The following is a 20,414-nucleotide window of genomic DNA, read 5'->3' on the forward strand; positions in this document are numbered from 1 at the left end:
AAAAAAATAAAATAAAAAAAGAAACGTTGAATGAACAGTGATCCAAGCCCAACCACTATCGTGCACAAGGGGAAACAGATTCAGAAAGGGGAAGGGGCTTGCCCAGGGCTGCGGCGTCGGTCAGAGCCAAGCTGGGCCAGTGCTCCTTCTGCTCCCGGCCTCAGCGGGGAGCCCCTGGGCTCCCCCAAGGGAAACGGTCCCCTCTGCCTGCCCCCAGGGATGGGGTACTGGTCCCTGCAGTCCTTCCTTCCCCCTTCTTCTGTGGGCCTGTCACAGGAGATGTTCTTCTCTTCCCCTTCTCTGCCACCACCTGCCCACCTGGCTCACCCAGCCCCTCCCTGGGCAGCTCAGCCCCCACCTGGATCTGCTCCATGCAGTGCTGGGGGGACTCGGCTGACACACACTGGATCTCTGGCTTGAGCCTCTGCCGGCTAAAGGCCACAGCCATGTCTCCACACTTCTGGATCTCAGGAGTGGACAGCACACACCAGTGCAGGTAGGGGGGCAGCCCTGTGTGGGGGTGAGCACATAGTCATTGCCAATCTGTGGATTGGGGCCCTGGCGCTGGTACCTCATGGGAAGAGCTTAGAGTCAGACCCAAGGGAAATTCTGTTTTTTTTTCTTGTTAGTTGTGTGGCTAGAATAAGTTACGTAACCATCTGATCCTGCTTCCTCATACAGAAAGGGGATAACTGTACCTCTCCAATGGGACTGTGAGAGCTTGAGGCAGACCATGGCTGTCATGGATCTAATTCAGTGTCTGGCACACCAGTTCCCTGCTGTAGGCAGAGGATATGTGGGGGTAGAGGCTAGAGGTGGGAAGCCCACTTGCAGACTACTGCAATAGTCCGGGCGAGAGAATGCCTGAGCCAGGCTGTGACCATGGGGTGGGGAGAGAGGAATGAAAGATTGTGGAAGGAGAATGGAAAGGACACGATGGTCCCTGCATGGAGGGGCAAGGAGATCCCTCCCGAGACAGACCCTGATGGCCTGAATCCCACCCCCAGAGCAGGTGGGGTCTCAGGGTACAATGTACCATGCACCTACAGAGATGCTTCACCCCAGACCCCCGAAGGCAGAGGACTGGAAGTGACAGGTTCTCAGAGAGGCCAAGAGGTACATGCTGGGCCTCCTGGATGAGTGTCCTCCTCAGCCACTTCCCCAGAGAGCCCTGCCATGCCTGAGGTCGGGCCCGGCTGGAGTTGGCAGGAGAAGGGACAAATGGACTTACGGCTGGGGTCACAGAACAGACCCTTCATGGCATGCAGGTACTCTGGGCCCAGCCATGCCTCGTAGGTCTGTGTGGCGATGGGCACAAGCTCCAAGGTGGAGTCTTTGAACAGCAGGTTCTTCTGGCCATAGGCTTCAGAGCTGAACATCTGGAAGCTGCTACCCTCATGGCTGAACAGCAGCTGTGTCAAAGGGTGGGGGTGGCGGCTGGTGAGGGTCCTGCCGGGTCATATCCTCCCCAGTCAGCCACCTGTCCCTTTTCCTGTGGCCTCAGGCCAGGTGCCCATTCTCAGGGGCAGGCGAGGCCCCCTCCCCTGTGGCGCCTCCGCTGATCCACACTCCTTCTCTGTGCTCCTCCAGTTCTGGGTCTCCATCCAGTTCATCCTGCCTTGTCGCACTCAGATGTGGCCCAGGTGTGGGAGGACTGAGGACACACAGTGGGGCTGGGCAGTGGCAGAACGGACAGGGCACCCCAGCAGTCAGAAATACACTGCTGTTACAAGCAGTGGATTCAGCAAAACATGACTCACATTTAACTAATGATACTTTAAATTGTACTGGTTTTGTCATCTTGGATATTTGTTCATATGTTCTGGTCTTGGTTTTCAGGCACTAGTACAAGACGCTTTCTCTGAGGGCTGCCTGAGTCTCCTGGTCTCCCTCCTCAGCCAGCCCTCCTCCCGGCCAGCTTGGTCCCTCCTTCATACCGACCTGGCCTGAGGCTGGACATCACAGAAGCCAGGATCCCCAGCTGGGGTCTGTCCCAGGGTGGGGTCTCTGGGCCCTGCCCCTATGGTGGTGGGTGGTGAGAAGACCCAGACCCCCCACCCTGGGGGAAGCTGTGGGGCTTGAACTTACCTGGCCTTCATTGAGCAGCCGGAAAATGAGGCCCCCATCCGTGTCAGCCCGGACCACCACAGCATGAGCAGGCACCCGGGCGAGGTGGCATTGCCTCCACCTAGTGACGTCGGCCCGGCTGCCATCCCGGCACAGCAGCTCGAAGTCCTGTGACCTCAACACCTGGCCCCAGGAGGGCAGGGTTTTCCCTGGGAAGATGGGACGCCTGGGGTGAGTCCACTCCCGTCCTGGGAGGGATTAGGGGAGGGTGACGGGGAAGGCCCCGGAGAGGGAGCCTGGGGAGAGGCCAGGTGTCCTGGAGGTGCGAGTCCAGAACTCACAATGAAGACGAGCTTGGTGGCCGTACCCCACAAGAGCAGGTGTCTAATTGACCATTTACTTACATCTTCTACCTCTCACCAATGTCTACTAATAAAGTGGATTTGAGGTATCTAACAATATGACGTATAAATAGGACTATTTATTAAAGACAAAAAGAGTGAGAAAATGAGACAATTAGGATGAGAGAGAGAAATGGACCAAGAGTCTAGGATGAGTTCACTGCTGTCATTAGGCACTACATTTGGCTCAGAGCAGAGGGCAGAGGGCAGAGGGCGGAGGGCAGGGGGCAAAGGACCATGGTGGAAACACACCCTGACAGAATCTACCAGAACCATGGCCAGAGAGAAAAGGGTAACTCCCAAAGCTTCACCTGCAACCCCAACTATTAATATTTTGATGTATTTCCTTCAAGTCTTTTTTTCTATTGTATTTTCTACTTCTATTTTATAACCATTTTTTATTTTTTTTGTTTATTTTATTTTCTTTTTAAAGATGACTGGTAAGGGGATCTTAACCCTTGACTTGGTGTTGTCAGCACCACGTTCTCTGAAGTGAGCCACGGGCCAGCCCCTGTAACCATTTTTTAATATGGTTAAGGACATAGTTGATAGACAATTTTGCATCCTACTATTTTTTTAAAAAAAATTATCTCTATAAAGCATTTTTCCACATTATTGGATATTTTCCATAGAACTCATTTATTTCTTAATAGAAAACAAGATTTATTTGAAAGAGCGACTATTGACACCAAATAGGAATATTAAAAAGACTGATATTAATGATTGTAACTAAACCACAGACGGTCCTGCATAACAAGTTTGCTACTTTTTAACTTAAAACGAGGGGGATAAAACCTCTGCTAGGAAATAAGAAGGGCGTTAATTTGTGGGATCATGAAAACTTTCGCTCAAAAGCTATTTGAAAGCAAAACCCCCAAAACAACAGAGTAATGATTTGAAAAACTCCTTAAGGTCACCTTTAATGGCTGCATGATGTTCTATAACACTCAGTCCAGTTCTCTCCCTCACTCCCCAACTATTCTCTATTTTTATTTGATTTCATTTTTTGGCAGCTGGCTGGTATTCTTCTCTATTTTTAAACTGCTGCAAAACCTTTGTGTAGATCTCAGGGGTTATCATTTGTCTTAGGAGATAAAAGCATCCTTTAGGCACTTCTGTCTGCTACTCCTGTCTCATTGGCTAGAGACAATTAAAGACAGATTACTTCACCACTTTAGACATTTATGTCAAGTCCACTATTTTGCTTTTATCAATCTCTTTGCATAAAGATACTTTTTAAACAATTACTTCCTTAGATTTCCTTAGATTACCATAGAAACTTTAAAAAAGCTGATTTTAACCCAGTATATTGCTATTCTTTGCCCACCAAAAAAAAAAAAAAAGGCAATGATTAACAAAAAAATACAATGATTAAAAAAAAAGACAATAATCAGACATTCTGGAACAGGCAACACTATAGAGACAAAAGTCTGACTGGTGGTTGCTGGCAGGCAGGGAGGGGGTGACTAGAAGGGTCGTGAGGAAACCTTTGGGGTGCAGGGTCTGTTCTAATCAATACCTTGATTGTGGCGGTGGTTATGCTTTTCTNGAAAACTTTGGGGTGCAGGGTCTGTTCTAATCAATACCTTGATTGTGGCGGTGGTTATGCTTTTCTCTGTGGGCCTTGGTTCTGGGTAGATACACACAACTGTATGTTTTTGGCAAAACTCATAAAACTATACTTCAAAAAGCAAATTTTGCTACATGTAAATTATACCTCAGTTTAAAAAAGAAATAATTTTCAGGTAAATCCAAATTAAGGGACAAATAAAATAAAATAAAATAACTGGCCTGACTCTTCAAAATGTCGATGTCTTAAAAAGGAAAGAAAGACAGAAAAACTGTTCCAAGATCAAGGAAAATAAAGAGATCTAACAACTAAATACCATGCGTGATCATAGATTAAGTCCTGGCCTGAAAAAAAACGGCTATAAAGGACAGAATTGAGACAATCAATGATATGTAATATTGACTGTAGATTAGATAATAGAACTGTATCAATGTTACATTTCCTGAATTTGATAACTGTGGCTGGAACATATCTCCTTGTTCTTAGGAGATGCATACTCAAGTATTCAAGGGGCACCAGGCAAACGTACTTTCGCATGGGCCAGAACACACGTGCACGCACACACACACACATGCATGCACGCACACACACACGCACACACACGCATGCATGCACACACACACGCACACACACGCATGCATGCACGCACACACACACGCACACACACGCATGCATGCACACACACACGCACACACACGCATGCATGCACGCACACACACACACGCACACACACGCATGCATGCACACACACGCATGCATGCACGCGCACACACACGCGCACGCACACACGCACACACACGCATGCATGCACGCACACACACACGCACACACACGCACACATGCACACACGCACACGCACGTGCACGCACGCACACAGAAAGAATGATGAACCAAATGTGGTAAAGTGCTAAAAGTTCAAATCTGACTACTTTTCTAAAGTTTAACTATTTCAAAATTAAAAAACAATTAAATGACAATGATATAATGGATCAACATGTAACACTAACCCATAGTCAATAAGACATTGTCCAGGGATGAAGGATGGCTTCTTCAAGAAAGAAGAGAAAAATGCCAAGAAGGGACAGTACATGAGACCTAGTGCAGAAATTTGCAAACTTTTGTTAAAAAGCAGATCCCAATCTTCAAGTGGAAACAGAACCCAATGCCATGTGCAAATCAGAACGGAGCTGGTCACCGGCCCCCTGGTGCCACAGAGCAGTTGAAACTCCACTGGTGAGACCTACTTCTTTCTTTTTGCAGACGGGAGCCTAAGGTTCAGAGACTGAGGGACTTGCCCAAGGTCTCCCAGAGACTCGGAGCAGCACTGAAGGGGAGCTCCTGCGCTTAGCCCTGCCACATGGGGGCCCTGCTCCAGGCAGCCCCGGCCTGAGATTCTGCTCCGGTGGGCCAGCCCCCAACTCACCATCCGTGTTCTCCAGCACCGTGCTGTGCTTCACAAAGGCCACATCCCCTGCCCCTTCTGCCAGACACCTGCAGAGGAGAAACCATGAGCCTGGACATGGCTGAGCTCCCCTCGAGCTCCTTGGTCCCTGCGCATCTCCCACTTCTGGAGTTCTGGCCTGGGCATGGGGGTGGCTGTGGTGGGCGTGCAGTCCAGATTCCAGCTCCCCAGCTTGTTGGCTGTGTGGCTTTGCCAAGTGTGGACCCTTCCTAGACCCTGTCATGTACAAAGCGGGGGAAAGTAATCATCTCCCTATAAGGCTGCAATGAGGATGAGAGACATTTACAGTTTACATAGATCCAAAGATTGCCTGGTTTGGGCCTGCAAACAGCAGGTACTTACTTATATGGCAGTTGCCATCAGCAGCCTTGACACTCAGGGGGTTTTAAGATGATCCCACCCTGAGGCAGGCAATTGGACTAGAAAGATCTTTTCATGCCATACCAAAAACTGTGTGGAATGGACGTAACTTTTATGCATTCTCTATACGTCACTGACAAGAGTGGGAGGCAGGTCAGGGCTTGCTGGGCAAAGGGGCTGCTTGGGTCCCCACAGCCAGAAAACAAGTAGGGATTGGATGGGGGTGGACAACACCAGGAGAGGGCTCTGAAGCCTCCAGGAGAGTCAGGGAGAATGGGCAGATGGCTGAGGACACAGGTGAGGTGGGGTGGGCAAGGGTCCACCACTTGGGGGTGCTGAAAACAGCTTCTTCTTTCGGTGCCCCAAACTGCATTTACCAGATCACACCTTGGAGCTGGGGCACCAGAAGGCTTCCCCACTCCCAGGTGGAGATAGAGGACGGGGCAGCTAGAGGGACTCAAGATTTTCCCATTCTGGTCCCCGTGGAACATGTCTCATTTGCGGATGGATGGAATTGGACCACGAGCTGTCGGAGACTCTTTCGGATCCATGAAGGACGTAAGCCCAAGTGCCAACTTGAACCCGTGGCAGAGCGGTCCCCGTGGAACATGTCTCATTTGTGGATGGATGGAATTGGACCACGAGCTGTTGGAGACTCTTTCGGATCCATGAAGGACGTAAGCCCAAGTGCCAACTTGAACCCGTGGCAGAGATGGGGCAGGCCCAAGTGTCATTCCCTCCACCCCCTCTGCCTCCCCCACTGGTCTGAGACACCAGAATGGGGACATGGGTGTGGCAAAAGGCTGTTTTTTCCATTTGCTTCTCTCTGAGCCCTCACCTCTCTAAATATACCAAACATGTTGATTTTATGAGTAAATCCAGTCTGGCATGTTCCAGTTTGATGTTTTTAAACTAACCAGGGTACAGAACTATGTAAGTATAAAAGGTGCTTTGATGAGAAGCAGCCAACACTGCCGCTTCCCCCTCCGCAGCCCTCGCTGGGTAAAGCAGCTTCTCCCCAGCCCTGTGGCCTCCAGCGCCTCTGCACACCCTGCTCCTCCCATGCCCGCAGCCCTCCCCAGGCCCCCTCACCGGAAGGCCCCGCTGTAATCGTAGTATCTCTCCAGGGGGCTCTTGTCACACACCCCCTCCCCAGAGGTGTCGCCCCGGCAGAGGCGGCAGAGGGACTCTGAATAACTGGTCTCTCCTGCCCCGGGGACACAGCTGCCCCCAAAATAGTCGCTGACGGCTGTTGGAAGAAGGCAAAGAGAGGTCACTCAGCCATACTTTCTTCAGACCCTGAGACCCAGGGCCTGGCTTCCACAGGGACCTTGTCAGGATTCTTCTGAGAATCGTTTCACCTTCTAGCTTCAGCCTGAGCAAAACAGGGGAACTGGATTGGATCAGTGATTTCCAGGCTGGGTCCACAAAAGCAGCAGTGGGCATCTGGAGTGACTGTTTTTATTTAAAAATGGCTCAAGGAAAGAAAATATTTATTCATTAACAACTACACAAGACAACTAAACATCAGCTAGATACTGTTCTCATTGTAGGTTTCATTTCCAAGTCAGTGTATATGATTAATTAATAAAAGGGGGAAATAAAGAATTACTTAATGAGTATTATTATTTTGATAGAGAGCACTTCTTGAAGCACAGGATGGGGAGGGAAACCAGGTAGAAGGAGGCCTCATTGGTGAAGAGGTCGGGATCTGCTGATGTGCATGGATTTTCAGACACTTGTCAGCACTGAGGCCCTGCGTCCAGCTCCTTCACAAATAACTATCCTGTGCCAAGGGAGGACGCCCTCCTGCCTGCACCCAAGCCCGCAGGGCCACGTGCATCACCCAGCTAGACAGAGTTCTTCCAGGGCAAGCCCCCTTGTTCTTCTTTCCATGTCCTCCCAGAGGAGTAGATATGTAATAAATATGCCAAGTGACTGACAAACCACCCACTCACGGCCACCATCTGAAAGGGTGTGGCTTCCAGGCTCTTGGGGATCGTGGCTGGTTTAAATGGCTGGTTGGGGTCATTAGCCATTTGGGAGCTTTCTGGGTGCAAGACAGCAGATTGTTTGGGTCCTGAAAAAATCGTGTTTCTGATCCTGTAAAGCTGAGGACACACTTCTAGGCAGAGTGGCCTGCATGAGGTCTATACCAGGTGGAAGCAGGAGTGGTTTGACCTGCTGGGGCCAAACAACCGGAAACTCAGATGGTGGCAGCACAGGGCTGGCCAGCAGCGTGGAGGGAATGATCTCATCCGCTATGTGCAGGGAAGGCCTCTGGAAGAGGGACTTCGCCTCACCTTAAAGTGGGCTCAGGGTGAAGGTGAGGCCAGAGGGAGGCCACCCCCAGGGAAGGAATAAGCATGAGCAGAGGAAAGGAGAGGGGAGACCCAGAGATTCCCTGCCAGCCCAAAGCCCTCACCTTTGAGCACATCGCAGCCCATCACCGAGAGGTGGCCGCTCTCCACCAGGTAGCCCACGGGCACATTCCAGCCCACTGTCCGGTTGATGCCCGTATGGCAGGACTTCACTCCTTTCAGCGTGTTGATGGTCACGTTGGAGCTCCTCTTGACCACAGCCACGGCGTAATAGGAGGTGCCAACCTCTAGGAGGGAGGAGAGGAGTGACGGTGGTGGGAGGCTGCCCCCCCAGAAGGCTGCAGGAGAGGGGTGCGTGTGTGCGTGTGTGCAGGCACACATGGGTGTACACAGGGTACATGCATGGCATTCTGGTGGTCGAGAGAGCAAGTGCGTGCAGTCCGTGTCTTATCACGAGACCCTGTCCTTCTCCAGCTTCAAGAGGCGGATATTATCCTGGGACATTGATTCACTCATTGATGTCCCCCTTTTCCTTTCCAAGCTAGCCGGTGCTTTGCCGGGTCTACATTTGCACCCTCACGTCAGGGAAGCTGTACAGCTGGATGGAAAGCAGAAGTAGCCTGCGAGTCTTTTACTCCCCAAAAGCCTAGGCCCTTGGGAGGACTTGGAGGGTTTGAGGGAGTGGTATGGTGCTTATGAGAAGAACAGTGGCTGGGAGAGGCAGGGGGAGCAGGGCAGGGGTGCCTCCCAGATTAGAAAAAGTGATTTCCTGGTGCTGAGGGGGTGAGGGGAGAGAGGGAAGAGACAGAGGCAGAGAGAGAACTAGCAAGGTGGTCCCAAGTTACTCAAGACCCTGAATGGCTGTGGGGTACACGTGGTGGGTGGGCAGGGCTCTGCAGCCTTGCAAGAGATTCCCCTGGGTAAAGTGTGGCCCAGAAGGGGCCATTTGGACAAAACCCAGTTGACTCATCTATGGGGACTGATGACCAGAGGGCCTCCCATTGGATAGACAGACAGAAACACAGACTGCCCTGTGGTGGTGGGGTGCCCATGATCAGAATGAAGTTGAGTCCTAGAAAATAAAGCCAGTGTTATCTCTCACACATCTGAGTCTGGCCTTTGCCAACCCAAGCAGCTTCGTCTGGTACCCACCCTCTGAGTTCCTTGAACCACCAAGATCTTTCCCACCCGCACCTGGGATCGTTATCAGGGCTCAGCTGAAATGTCACCTCATCAGACAACCCTCCTCTCTGCTCTCTTTCAGTAGGTTTCCCCACACCCCTCCTCTCTCTCTTATGGTCTTTACTTTTCTTTGTAGCACGCACCACATGAGTAACGATAGTTTTCATGTTTGTTTACTATCCGACTCCTGTCCTTTGAGGGCAGGAACAGGGTCTCCTGCTTACTACTCGATGCTCATGACAGCATGTCGCTCAATAGATGTGTTGACTAACTAAAGAGGAAGAGCTGCGTTTGGGCTCATGAGGCAGGGCTGTTTCTGGCCTTTGAGGGAAAAGGCTGACTTGTTTGCAGGGTCAGACTGTGTCCTGTGTCATCTGATGATCATTAATTTGTCAAGTAACCGGGCAATGCCTTCTCCAAGTGAGACCCTGTTCCGAGTGCCAGAGAATATACAGAGATGAGGACTAGGCCCTCCTCAGGGAACTAACAAACAGGGTGGGCAGAGCCTCAGCAGAGATGAGTGGGAGGGAGTCAGGACTCCAGGGATGCAGGAAAGAGAGGCTCTTTGCAAGGGTGAGAGGGGCTCAGGGGAGCTCCTTGGAGGAGGTGATGATTGTGCTGGACTGTGGCGGAGGTGAGGCACTGGACAAGTGGTGGGGGGCCGAACTGGCTGAGGGATGCAGGAAAGAGAGGCTCTTTGCAAGGGTGAGAGGGGCTCAGGGGAGCTCCTTGGAGGAGGTGACGATTGTGCTGGACTGTGGCGGAGGTGAGGCACTGGACAAGTGGTGGGGGGCCGAACTGGCTGAGCTAGAGGCACGTCTGTGCGAGGCATAGGGACCGGGGCGGAGGAACTCACATTACCAAGCACATACCATGTGTCAGATGGGCACAAACCCTGGCTCATTCAATCTGTGTGACAGGGCAGGTATTACTATCCCCAGTTTACAGTCAAGGAAGTGGAGGGTGTCCAAGGTCATAGGAGGCCATGGGAAGGGACAGAGCCGGGATTTATTACCCCGGCTATCCCCAGTCCGTGCTGCTTCTATCCCCACTTCGTGAGAGGCACTAAAGTTTGCAGGTAACTGGGCATCACTGACTCCTTCTCTGCCCCAGGCAATCACACGTTTAGCTTCATGCCCAACACTCCACCAGGCAAAGGGCAGCCCCTCAGTAAGAGCTTGGTGGGTAAAATTAGGGGGGCTCCCCACAAGGAAGAACAGACTCGGGTCAGTTCTCTGTGTCCCTGGAGTTCCTGCCCCCATGGAGGCCCAGAGAGACTCAGAAGGTTCTCAGAGGGTTTGTCTGGCTGGGACTCCAGGACTACTCTGTGCACAGGGCTAATGACCAGCTTGGGGGATGCTGGGTCGGGCCAGGCCCAGCAAGGACAAACTGGGGAGCTGAGCTCTAGGGTGGGGACTTTCTTTCTCCTCCCCTCTGCCCTCTTACCTTGATCATACACTTCGCCCACCACAGGCTTCAGGCCATGCTCCTTCCCTGCCTCATAGATGGCTCCTCCATCCAGCGTGATAGCATCAGCCTCCTGTGCCTGGTAAGAAACACGTGGTCAAGTCAGTATACCAAGAGCTGAGCTAAAATGAAAACCAGGTGTCCTTGTGCCTGCCCCCAAGACATCCCTCCCTTTTTTGTCCTGCCTCTGGAGATCATCACATCAGTGCCAGTTGAGTGGGTCTCCTGACACTGAGACCTGCTTTCCCACCCCAACTCTTCCACTCAGGGCCACTGGCCCCTGCTTCTCCTTCCCCAGAAACCATATGAACCTCATTCTGGAAAGCTCCATGACAGGGTGAATAACCAACATGGGCCACTGAGGGGTCACTGCTGTCTGGGCCCCCATTGGTGGGGTGGGTTGTGTCCCCACTCTAGCAGTGGTCTCGTGGAAGGTAAATACAACCTCTCAGACACCTTTCCCCGCTGGTACCCATCTGAGCCACGGCTCTTTTGAGGCCTCGCACCGCCTTGCCTGGGCCTGGCAGGAAACAAGCTGGCCCTTGTTGCCGGGAAACTCAGGAGATCCTATCGCCCAGCCCTGGCAGAGGGACATTGGCGCCCTTTCCCAGTGAATGAAGTTGTTGTGTGCTCCCTCCTGAGTCAGAGCCCTCTTGTCTGGGCCAGGGGTGGGTGGCGGACGCAGGGCAGAAGGGAGAGGACTCACTATGATGAGCTGGACGCAGTGGTCGGCCGAAGTGCCCTGGATGCAGAGGAGGGAGGGCTGGATGCCTGCTTCCTGGAAGGCCTTGCTCATGTCACTGCATTTCTGCTGCTCTGGGTCTGAGGTGGTGCACCATCGCACTTCCATCCCACTGAGTGCTGGGGGCAGGGGACAGTGAGGCCCACATCCCCCGCCACATTCAGCCCGCAGCCCGCAGCCACAGATGGTGGCTCCAGCAGCTCTGTGAGACCCCATTAGCTTCATAACCAATCTCTGCAACACCCTGGTGGGAGAGCACCAAGGCGCAGAGACAGGGAAGGGGCTCAGCTCATTGTCAAGGGCAGTGCTCAGGGCCTCTCTGATCAGGGACACAGCCATTGGCAGATGGGGTGGCTTGGAACCTGGCCGATTACAGAGGTGCAGGAAGGTCTCCCAGGGTATCTGCTCAGCCTCCTCCGTCTTTCTCCATCTGCCTGGAGTGGCAGCCTTGTGGGTGGAAGGAGCACTGGCTGGGGAGCCCTGGCAGGAACCATGACTTGTTAAGTTCCTGCCCCTCTCCAGACCTCCAAAAACACAGTGCTGGCTTGAGTTCCCTCACCCAGCAGTGTCCCTGGGTCCTCTCATGGACTGGGACATGGGACGAGCGGGCCATGGGTGGGCTGCCCTTGAGGAGGCTTGGGCCCTCTCAGAGCACCTATGATTACGCTGGTTGCACACCCACCCTCAGTGGGCATGGTGCTGGACCTCTGCCAAGGGAAGGCAGCACACAGAAAGGAGGCTGAGGAGTCCCTAAGTTGGGGTCAAGTTCCTGTCCCTCTAGCTGATGACTTCAGGTAACTTATTTGACCTCTCTGAGCTTGTTTTATCCGAGGAAGCAGACGAGAAGACCCACCTTCTGCATTGTAAGTAAACCTATGTAGAGAGCCCCAGACACACAGGTTCCCAGTGGACTTTTGCTTGGGTTGCATGATCTGACCAGGTTAGAGTCCCAGAGAGCTCCCAGGCTGGGGGCCCAGTGGGAGGGGTGCCAGAATTCCTTGGGGGTTGATGACTTTGTAGACCTAAGCTCCTCCACCACTCACCCTGCACAGCCAGGTTTGCCAGGGAGGCCTGTGCATGGCTTTGGGTCCAGTTCTCCTCCCTGCCAGGGCAGCCTGCGCTCTTCATCTCCACCTCAAGGGTCAAGACTGCAGCTTCCTACACAGCCTCCCCCTTCCCTACCCTGGGCGGCACCCTGCAAAATTAAACTGACCTCCCCGTCTCCAGCCCCAAGACTCGCCTCCTGGAGGCGGGGCAACTGCAGAGCTGGGAGCTGAGGTGGTGGGTTCATTTTTCGTACCGATGAAGGACGCACTGCCTGCAGTCAGAGCGGTGATGTGACCTCCATCCCCCCCTCTGCTGTCGCCGCCCTTGATCCCCACTCCCCGCTCCCCGAGATGCCGCCTCACGTCCCACCGTCCCAGACCCTGACTCTCTTGGGTGCCGACGCGGGGACACGCAGCCTCCGTCCCCCACCTCCATCCTTGCATTTGGCAAGACGCCCTGGAGCGGTCTGCCGGGCCGTCTCTCGCGCCCCTCCCCGCTAGTCCCTCTGAATCTTCTCCCACCTGCCTCCTCTCCCGCAGGACTCGGGAGAAATAGAGCTGCTCTGCCCCCCCGCCCCCATCCTTTCCCAGATTTCCACATCCTTCAAGAGCGGCCACCCTCCAGGACCTCCTCCCGGCCCTCCAAGGCTCTCCCCACCACGCCTCAGCTAGCGCCAAAGCGTCGCTTTTTCAAGGCCGCCTCCTCCAAGAAGCCCTCCAGACTTCGCAGTCCGCCCGACTCAGTGCTAGCTCTACGGCCCTCAACCGACCCCGCACCTCGCGCCTTCCCTATCCCACCACCCCTGGAGACACGGGCTCAAGACACTTTCAGCCCCAGGGGCCTTGCTGGGTGGCTAGAGGACTCCAGGACCCCTGCCCCGCGCCTGTTCTCACAGCCGGACGGCAGGGCCTCACCAGTACGCAGAGCCAGGAAGAGCCACAGAGCCACGCTTGGGACCCTCATGGCGCAGTCTAGGGGTGACTGGGGTCGCTGAGTCTGGGTCCGGGTCTGAATGGGTCAGCAGCAACCGGGTTTCTCCCTCCTTACTTTCTTGCACTGGCCTGCAGCTACTTAAGTGCAGCCGGGGCGTGCCTCGGCGGTGTCCACGCCCCTGGGGCGCAGCCTGCCCCCCACTTTGCCGCCCCCAGTCTGGACACCTGGGCTGACCAGACTGGCCTTGGCTTTCACTCTGGCGCCCCCTGCTGGAGCCTCGGCTGGCGTGCGGCCGGGTCTAACGCTGCGGACCCCCCAACCCCCGCACAGCTGTTGGGGGGGGCTCTCTCAATATTCAGCCCCGCATTTCAGAGCATCCTCCCCTTCTCTGTCCTAGAAAGACCCCAAATACCATGTCCAACTGGAGAGGGAAACGCTAGATTTAGAAGGAAGATGAAGTCAGATCCCAGAGTTGGAGGGAAGCCTGAAGGCCATCTGATTTATTCACCAGCCCCCCTTCAAACACATGCTGCACAAAGGATCTGGGGATACAGAGATGAACCTGGGTACCGACGGGTTGGCTGGGGAGGAGCTGACGGTGGGGGGTCTCACAGTCCAGGCGACAGGACATCCATATCGTAAGAGCTTGGAGGAGCTCTGTCACAGTGTGCTCCTTCCCTTATCTCTTGGGGGTCATTCCTCAACTGTGACTCGTCAGTGAACTTACTGTCTCTGGGCTACAGGGACTTCTACGACATCCATATCGTAAGAGCTTGGAGGAGCTCTGTCACAGTGTGCTCCTTCCCTTATCTCTTGGAGGTCATTCCTCAACTGTGACTCGTCAGTGAACTTACTGTCTCTGGGCTACAGGGACTTCTACATTTGGCCTCTTTGAATGGCCTTAGCATGGACATGGCTTTGTATGGATACCTGTGTACAGTGGGGAACTTGGCCTCAGCTTGAGCCTGGATTCTGCCATCTCTGCAGTGCAGACATGCCTGGGTGTGTCAGAGGAATGGGTGGGAAGTAATGAAAGAATTATAAGCCAGTAGTTTAACCCAGGAACAGCCTTTAATGGAGGAGCAGAAGCTCTAAGGAGAGGTGGGTCTCCGTTCTGGACTCCGTATTGAGGATAGAGGGAGAGCATAAAAACTAAATGAACTGGTTTCACTAACACTTCGGTAAGATGTTGGGGCCTAACCAACTTTGCTTTGAAACCTCCCTGATCCTACCCCATAATATGAAATATAGTCTCCTCCTCTCTGCTGAAGACAGCTCTGGCTCTCCAAGGATTCAGTGTACCCACAAGCTTGGATCTTGCTTATCAGGGAACTGAGGAACAGTAGTAGATGCTATATGTATTAGTCAGTTTTCTGTTGCTTATAGCAGGATACTTGAAATTGGGTAATTTATAAAGAAATGAAATTTATTTCTTAAAGTTTTGGAGGCTGGGAAATCCAAGGTTGCTATGGGTTGAATGTTTGTCCCCTCCAAAGCTCATGTGGAATATTGTTCCCTGTGTGGCCATGTTGAAAGATGGGACCTTTAGGAAGTGACTGAATCCTGAAGGCCCTGCACTCATGAATGGGTTAATCCATTCACGGAATAATGGGTTAACGGTTTAATGGGTTATCATGGGTGTGGACTGGTGGCCTTACAAGGAGAGCAAATGAGCACTTAGCACTTTAACAAGCGCTTTTGCCATCCTTACCATGTGATACCCTACTTTGCTAGGGGACAGAGTCCTCACCAAGAAGAAGATCCTCACTAGATATACCCCATTGACTTTGGACTTCCCAGCCTCCAAAAGTGTAAGAAATAAATTTTGTTTCTTTATAAATTACCCAGTTTCAGGTATTTTGTTACAAACAACAGAAAACAGACTAATACAAAGGTCCAGGGGCTCATCTGGTGTGAGCCTTCTTGGTGGGAACCTTCTGCAGAGTCCCATGGCAATGCAGGGTATCCCATGGCGAGAGGGTAGAGCCTGCGCTGGCATGCTTCTTCCTCTCCTTATAAAGCTGCTAGTGCCACTCCCATGATAACCCATTAATCCATGAATGGATTCATTCATTCATGAGGGCATATTCCTTATGGTCCAAACACCTTGCAAATACCATATTGGGGTTTAGGTCTGCACAAGAACTTTGAAGGAAAAAAACATTCAGACTATAGCACCATGGGATGGAATACACTAAAGATAGACTCAGGGGACTTAGAAAGAGGGGAACTTTGACAAGAGGCTGAGAACTTGTATTGTCTAATGATCCAGCAAAATGTGGATGAGCAGCAACTCCTTCACCCAGAATCTTAGAAAAAAATTTGTATTTTTTTCATTTCAACAAACTGTAATTTATATTTTTCTTTTTCTGTGGGCCATGATAATGTCTTTTGACTAATTAAGTACAAGCCAATTTTTATTTTGGGTGATGCTTGGCAGGGCTGGTATACTCATAGAAAATTAGAAATTTGCAGCATTAAATGTGATATCAAAGGATATTACACTCTTATTCCTGATGTCATTCACCATGGATTTGCTTAATAGTTCACTCTTAGAAATCATCCTCCTTGTTCAAGGCCCTGTGATGAGTTAATACATCTGACTTTGTGTACTGAGAACAATGGTAGACACACTGAGCAAGTTTTGCGCATCAAAGCTTTTGCCCCCTCAAAAGTATTTTCCCATGAAGCTGGACTTAGGGGAAGCCCTGTTCATTTGGCCTACATGATATTCCATGTGTAAGCTTTTCAAAGGCAGATTCTGTGACTGACCTTTTTTTTTTTGTTTGTTTTTTGGTGGTTGGCCAGTACAGGGGTCAAACCCTGGAGCTTGGTGTTGTCAGCAACACACTCTAGCCAACTGGGCTAACCAGCCAGCCCGTGTTTGATCTTCTTTGTACTCATCACAGGGCCTTGAACAAGGAGGATGATTTCTAAGAGTGAACTATTAAGTTTTATGATGTATTAACTATCGTTAATAGTGTCTGATGATGCTAAGGGGGAAGGAATGAGAAGAGCCACAGGATTTGGGGACTAGGATATCCTCAGAGAGATCTGTTGGAGCACTTTCAATGGCATGGCAAGGGCTGAGGCTTGACCAGGAAGCTGAACTCCATGAGGGCAGGGGTGGTGTCTTGTCTACCACCATTCCCAGTGGCAGCCTCATGTCTGGAATATAGTAGACATTCAATAAATAACTACGGTTTATTTATTATAAATGAAGGGAAAAGTGGACAGAGTATCTCTTTCAAAATATTTCGTTAAGAAAGAAAGAGGAGAGGAGTTTTCAGAAGATTCAGGGTGTTAAATAAAAATTATAGAAGGCCATTGTTTTAGGTCAAGCTCCTGCACTAGGTCCCAACAGACCAGACTAAAAATCGAAATGGAGTCACCCATGCTAAAGTTCCACATCACCAAACCCAAACTAAGTTGTTATCTGACCTTCTGAGAAATAGGGGGAGAGGTATAACAGCCAATTTCCCAGACAGGTCAGTTTCAATCTTCAGTCAGTGCGAGAATAAAGTTCCCTCTGCTTTAATCCTCATACAAAAGTAGTAGCCTAAAGCAAACTGATGTTAACCAAACAGCTATTTTTCTATTGTTTTGTTCCCTGTCCTTGCCTTACAAGATGAATAACTTTGAAATGTCCAATCCTCTTTTGTTTTTTGTTTCTGCTTTCTTCAGCCCTTTTCTGTCTATAAAACCAAACTCTTTAGCTCAGCTCATTGGAACACTTATTCTATTTTATGGAATGAAATGTTGCCTGATTCTAGAATTGCAAATAAAGCCAAGTAAGATCTTTAAACTAAATGTTATAATTTTGTCTTTTGACAAGGGTCAAACGTCAATTTTTATGGATAGATCATATAGTCAGAGCACAAGTAGCCTATGGAAGAAAAGACTAGAGATATATAAAAAGGGGGTAACTGGAGAAGATGTAAGGAATAAGGTCAGGAAGACAAGCAGAGACAGTAATCTTGAAAGGAAAACAGACCCTGCTTCTTCCTTAGAGGTAGGAAAGAAGAGCGACGGGAAAGGCTCAAACTGAGTTGAACCTGCAATCAAGTGTGTAAGTTCCTCAACCCTGAGATCAATTTATTATTTTAATTATTAAACCAGAGAAGTTTTTTTCTGGAAAATCTTACTTGCAGTCCAGATTTTAAAATGTAGAAGGTTATAAAGGTTCAAAGATGAACTTTGTTGATATAGCTTTAAAGCCATTAAGAAATCTCTATCAATTTCATTGACTATAAGATTTAATCTGAGCAGAAACCAGTAGAAAAAGAAGGTAAACAAGTAAAATCAAGAGTACTATATTTGGGAGTGTGGCATTATAACACCAAGGTCCAGGGTTTGGATCCCCTTACCAGCCAGATGCAAAAAAAAAAAAAAAAAAAAAAAAAGAAGGTAAAACTATAGGCACTAAGATCAGTGGTTGTTAGAGGTGGGGGCGGGGAAGAGGACTACATAGTGGCAAACATCAGAGACTTTGGGATGATGGAACTGTTCTGTATTCTCAATTGCAAAGCATATTGAGGAAGGGCAATTATTATACCTGGAACCAGAAAGGAAAGAACTACAATTTAAAAGTTTGGTTGATTTAGAGATTTATAATAGGACGATTTTATCCGCTTCCATCCCTTCCTCATCTCCCCACCCCACCATTTTGCAAATGAAGATTATTATACCTGGAACCAGAAAGGAAAGAACTACAATTTAAAAGTTTGGTTGATTTAGAGATTTATAGTAGGACGATTTTATCCGCTTCCATCCCTTCCTCATCTCCCCACCCCACCATTTTGCAAATGAAGTTACTGCCAGCACTTACAACACTTATACAAGGCTGTTTTCAGCCTATTAAAAAGCCACAGCAGTTAAGACTTTGCCACACTGTGCAGAGGCCAGCAGGTTCTGGTCATCTGCCATGGGTGCTTCACTGAGGCACAGGAAGAAAAAGAAAAATGTCACCTAATCTGAGAGACCTAAAGAAGTAAAAGCAGCCCAGGAAGCACATGCCCAGTGTTAAGTGTACATCCAATAAAGACTACTGGAGTGCAGGCATTAAGGGCTGTAATTGGAAAGCTTTCTTCAGGAGGAGGGACTTAGGGTGGACCTTGAAGAAAAGTAGAGCTTTGATAAGGTGACGAGTGGGGACGACACAATTGGGAGGTGATGGTAGGAAGGTAAGAATTTGCACAATACCATAAGACAAGCTCTGCAGAAGGTGTATAAATAAGAATATGGTTGGGGAGGTAAGTGGTGGTAGACGGCTAACCACATTTTGGAACTACTTTACAGATTAATTAGTTTGGATTTAGGACTCATGAAGGTCATTGAGGAGACAGGAAGCACAATCCAAGCTGCACTTTAAGAGAAGGCATTTGGCTGAATCAGCAAGGGAGCAGATTAGAGGCTGAGAGATGATTTTTTTTTTTTTCTTTTTGTTGGTTGGCCTGTATGGGGATCTGAACTGGTGACCTCGGCGTGGTGCTGATAACCACACTCTAACCAAGTGAGCTAACCAGCCAGCCTGAGAATGGGAGATGACTTAAGGGGCCACTGCAATAATAAAGGCCTGGGTGGTGGGTCAAGACCTGGGTTAGAGTGATGACAGTGGAAATGAGAGCAAGAAAAATACGATATTGAGGAAGAACAAACAGTATTTGGTGACTGGATGTTTAGGGAAGAGCAATGTCAAAAAGCACTAAAGTTAAATCTTGGGTGACTGAGAGAATATTCTATTAAGTACAATTATTAGCCATAGATAGAAAAATAGTTAAAGGTTAGTAAAGTTTTTTCCTCATAAGTGTATGTCAGATAAACTATATCTGAACCATGCACTGAACTTTCAGAGAAAGGGATCTATCTTCAAAAGATGTCTTTTCTAGTCTTAAATACCACTAGGGAAGTAGATATTTTTGATCAAATGACTCTCACAAGATTTAGAAAAACTTTTTGTAAAGACTCATAGTGTGGAACATATGGGACTTTCATACTCTTCGTTTTGTCTCTAGCTATCCCATCTGTGAGGTAAATGAACCTAATTTTAGACATCCTAAAGAAGAAAGATTACATCACCCCTAATCTTTTCTTCCACCAGAAAATTCATTACATCAGTTCATTAGCAAGTTTCACATGCTAATTGTTTTGTGTACTGAGTTCTGTATAGTTAAAAAAAATCACTTTACTCCAGTTAAAAACTGTCCAAATGAAATTGGTCATTAACAGTTGATTGGCAGAAATAGTGATGAATATATACTCAATAGGAATAGTTTATTCTTACTTCGAATAAACACCAGTAATTCTTAAGGTTTAGTCTAGAGCTAATTTAAAGGAGCGACCTTGGGTTTTTTTTTTTTTTTTTTTTTTTAAACATGTTTTTTTTTTTTTTTTTAAAAAGTCATATTGTGATAAGAACAGAAAAGTCTGACAAGGTGGTTTGTGTGCTATCTGCATGCAGAAAGGGTCAGGTGTCATACCAATCAGTGAAGCCAGCTCTGATCTAGAATTCCTTAAGTACATTGCACTAAAATTACATTTCTATAAATCATATAACATTTAAAATGCACAGAAGTCACCACCTAAAGAAAATAAGCAGTTAATAATTTTGAAAAACAAACTACAAGTTCTTTGTCTGGAGTTCAACAAATCAGATTTTCTTAAAAGATCAGGGCTTTGTCTCCATCAACTGTTTTCCAAATTGTAAGAAGGCTATTAGACAATCCCATCTTTCACAAATGGCTTGTTTTCAGTTTGCTGCTCAGACTATTTTCTTCTCGTTCCTTACTGTCCTAAATAGACTACATTTATTTCCCTTAGGACACCAGCAATGAGAATCTGGCACCAGTCACTGGCACACCCA

General features: G+C 49.4%; 1 protein-coding gene across 1 annotated transcript; it reads right to left on the reverse strand.

The window, feature by feature from the left end:
- Positions 1-315: 315 nt before the first annotated feature.
- Positions 316-13,696, reverse strand: MFI2 (antigen p97 (melanoma associated) identified by monoclonal antibodies 133.2 and 96.5; the record flags this gene model as incomplete). Its single annotated transcript, XM_008585978.1, has 9 exons — positions 13,534-13,696; positions 11,537-11,691; positions 10,810-10,909; positions 8,286-8,468; positions 6,953-7,109; positions 5,462-5,529; positions 2,089-2,276; positions 1,232-1,412; positions 316-510 (listed from the first exon to the last, which is right to left on the reverse strand). Coding segments are annotated over exons 1-9 (1,276 nt in total), but the record flags the coding sequence as incomplete, so codon positions are not given.
- Between the last annotated feature and the right edge of the window lie 6,718 nt (positions 13,697-20,414).

The sequence above is a fragment of the Galeopterus variegatus genome, unplaced genomic scaffold, assembly GCF_000696425.1.
Source record: "Galeopterus variegatus unplaced genomic scaffold, G_variegatus-3.0.2 Scaffold3785, whole genome shotgun sequence".
NCBI lineage: Eukaryota > Metazoa > Chordata > Mammalia > Dermoptera > Cynocephalidae > Galeopterus > Galeopterus variegatus.